Genomic DNA, 3050 nt, shown 5'->3' on the forward strand with positions numbered 1-3050 from the left:
ATTTGCATTTATAAATGTGGAGAAGAAATGAGTGTCAGTGGAGCTCCGTATCAGTTCACTGTTTCTCCACTCAATGATCATATACAGTATTTATCATTTCAATGTTCAGTGTATCCACCTGCTTTACAAACTGAACTGTTATTGAACTCCACTGACACTCTCTTTCTCAATGACACAAATTAAAACATCCGATGTCTCACACTCAAACTCTATTTTAATATGAAAAACATGAAGAAAAAACAAATACTATGCAGTGGTTTCTTTGTGTATTAAAAAACATGGATGTTTCAGCACACAAGAATCTATTGAACCGTATTTCTATATTGCTTCGAGTCACTGCTGCAGATGATGATAACAACACAAGAGACTTTATGTCAGTATCCAGCTGTATCTCCACTCAGTGTGTGTTTCTCTCTGTATGTCACATGTGAGAGTGACTGTCTCTCCTCTGAACACATGATGATCTGGATTTACAGTCACTTCAGGTTTTGGTCTCTCTGTATAAAACACAAGTTAATACAATAATTAGACTGTAATCAGTTAATCTGAAGATCCTGAAGATTTGAGTCCATTCAAATAAATGTAATAATTACAACAACACACATATCCACCTTTTTCTTGAACGCAGAAGTGTTGAGACTGTTGGGTAAGAAAGCTGGGTTGATTTGACCCAATTTGGGTTGGCAACCGTTCCTCAGTAACCCAACAGCGCTGGGTTGGGAGTGCGGACGTGATAGAGAGCATGCACGTCACGTTAAACAAGTTCCAACTGTTTTCTTGACTGTTCATATAGTATCACTCCGCCCGTCTGTGTTTTCAGGGCTCATGACAGGAATATTTGTGTAAAATTAAAAATAGCGAATTAAAATATAATTTTAAAATGTGGCCTACTGTATTGTTCATTAGACAACAAATAAAGAGAAAAGGATTGCTGGTGCTGGCGTCTTTATTCCACGTGGAACACACATCATATACAAATGACCACACCTGCTTCCTCAGCAAATGCACTTAACTTTATACAATCCATTACTGCCACCTGCTGGACTAACACATTACTCATTACTAATAGACTACTCATACATTCATGTTAAATATGTATTTAAATTAATAGGTGTCATTATTGTTCCTTTTATTAGGCTACTATAAAAATTGTTAATACTTTATTATTATTCTAACTAATAAACTAATTCATAATAAACAGTTTATTGTGAAGCATTGTAGCTAATATGAGCAGTAATGTTCACATTAACACACATGTATAGCCTACATCAAATTTAATGTTTTTATTTTTTTATTTTATTTGTGTACTATTATGTGCTTTTCTGTGTAGAGTGACATTGTTTTCCTACTTAGAAATATAAATTTTACTTATTTGATATCACGAGAAAAAGGCACCACCGACAGCAGTAAAGTGTCCCGCCCCTTACTAAAACAGAAAATATGATTGGTTAGCAAATATCCAATCGCGTCTGAAATGAACGTTCTGATTGGTGGATCAGCCTAGTCCGACTCTGTACATTTAATAATAATAATAATAATAATAATAATAATAATAAAACACAATTCACTCAACGGTACTGCGGCCTCGCGTTATTAGATTGAAACAGTTCCGGGTCAAAAGACTACTCGTTGTTCTGGCGGCCACAGGTATCATCACTTATTTCAGGTGGGCATTCGCAAAATCCTAAAACAGATAGGAGGACATACGACGTATGACTGCTTATGCCCTAGACTACACGACCAGAAGCTGTTTCTCTGATTGTCTATCATTGCCTCTACAAGACACTGATCCCTCTTGTTTGAACGAGTCTTGTGATGGCACAAGCGCTTGTCTGCTTGTGTCTTTCAGCATTTATGAATGTTAAGATGAGCGGAAGAAGAAACAGTTCCCATCATGCACAAGTGTTTGCTAATATAGCCTAATCCTTTTTATTTCACTTTGAAGCTTATGATTACTGTTCGTGGTAAACAAATAATAATATCCCTAGTTTAAAAAATAAATGTATTATTTAGAATCGATATTTTTGTGTGAAGGTCGATATTTTTGATACAACATCAGTATCGGGAGTATCGATACATCGATCGGCCTATTCCTACAGTGTATCCATTAATAACTTTCCATAAGTGTAACTATTGTATTATATAATGTGTTTCCTCAAGGTTTTTCTCTCTATTTAAACATATAGAGTTTATTTCTTGCCACAATCGCTGTTGGTTATTTTAACTGTGGACTTTTAAGGCACAATTTTCAGTAAAGCTGCATTGAATCAAAATGTATTGTGATATGTGCTATACAAATAAACCTGAGTTGACTTTCAAACAGGAGAAATCATGTAACTTTAATTTCATCATAACTCTTCCATCCATATTTTATTTGTATACAAACAAACAAAAACAGAGAGATGAAAATGACACTATATTATATACTCATGTTTTACATAAAGAGTGAGGAGTGTAACAACTCATGATGTCAAATATTGTTCAAATTTAAATGTCTTCAGTTGTTTTAAAGAAATAATTATTTTCTGCAGTGCAAAATATATTTACTTTATGACATTAATAGTCAAGAGTTTAAGATAGTATTTAAATCTTTAAGAAAGCATATAGTCCAGAATATTTTAAAACCCAAAGACACGCTTAATTAAACTACGAAACATCAGATCACACACAAATCCACACAATAAAACTAGATAAGATTAAAACTAAAGTGTTTATGCTGTTATTAATTATTTGAACATGAAACAGGTGACTTTAATCCAGAACAGGAAATATTCAAGTAAAAGATTCAAACAGAAAGCATATAAAAGCAGAAACACAAAATACAATGTTTTAAAATCATATGAATGATAAATCAATTATACAACAAATGAAACGTGGTGAAATAATTAACAGGAATGTAAGAAAAGTCTTCTGAACGTTTTTAAAGAGATTCAGATTGAAGTTTCTTCCTCTGTTACTGCATACTGACTTTAATCTTCAACAGATGAAACTATAAAATACAAAAACAATATTATAAACATGTCATTGAACTAGACGTTCATATTGTTTCC

The 3050-nt window shown here is 33.1% G+C and overlaps 1 protein-coding gene across 2 annotated transcripts in view; it reads right to left on the minus strand.

The window, feature by feature from the left end:
• Positions 1-2841: 2841 nt before the first annotated feature.
• Positions 2842-3050, minus strand: part of LOC127447923 (Fc receptor-like protein 1) — a 23586-nt gene continuing 23377 nt past the window's right edge. Inside the window, exon 5 of one of the 2 annotated variants that reach the window (XM_051710147.1) lies at positions 2842-2989. In XM_051710147.1, coding sequence (XP_051566107.1) covers positions 2970-2989 — 20 coding nt within the window. In that variant the 3' untranslated portion in view covers positions 2842-2969. The remainder of the gene's footprint in view (positions 2990-3050) is intronic. The other variant, XM_051710156.1, reaches the window with a different exon arrangement.

Source organism: Myxocyprinus asiaticus, chromosome 1 (assembly GCF_019703515.2).
Source record: "Myxocyprinus asiaticus isolate MX2 ecotype Aquarium Trade chromosome 1, UBuf_Myxa_2, whole genome shotgun sequence".
In the NCBI taxonomy this organism is placed as follows: domain Eukaryota; kingdom Metazoa; phylum Chordata; class Actinopteri; order Cypriniformes; family Catostomidae; genus Myxocyprinus; species Myxocyprinus asiaticus.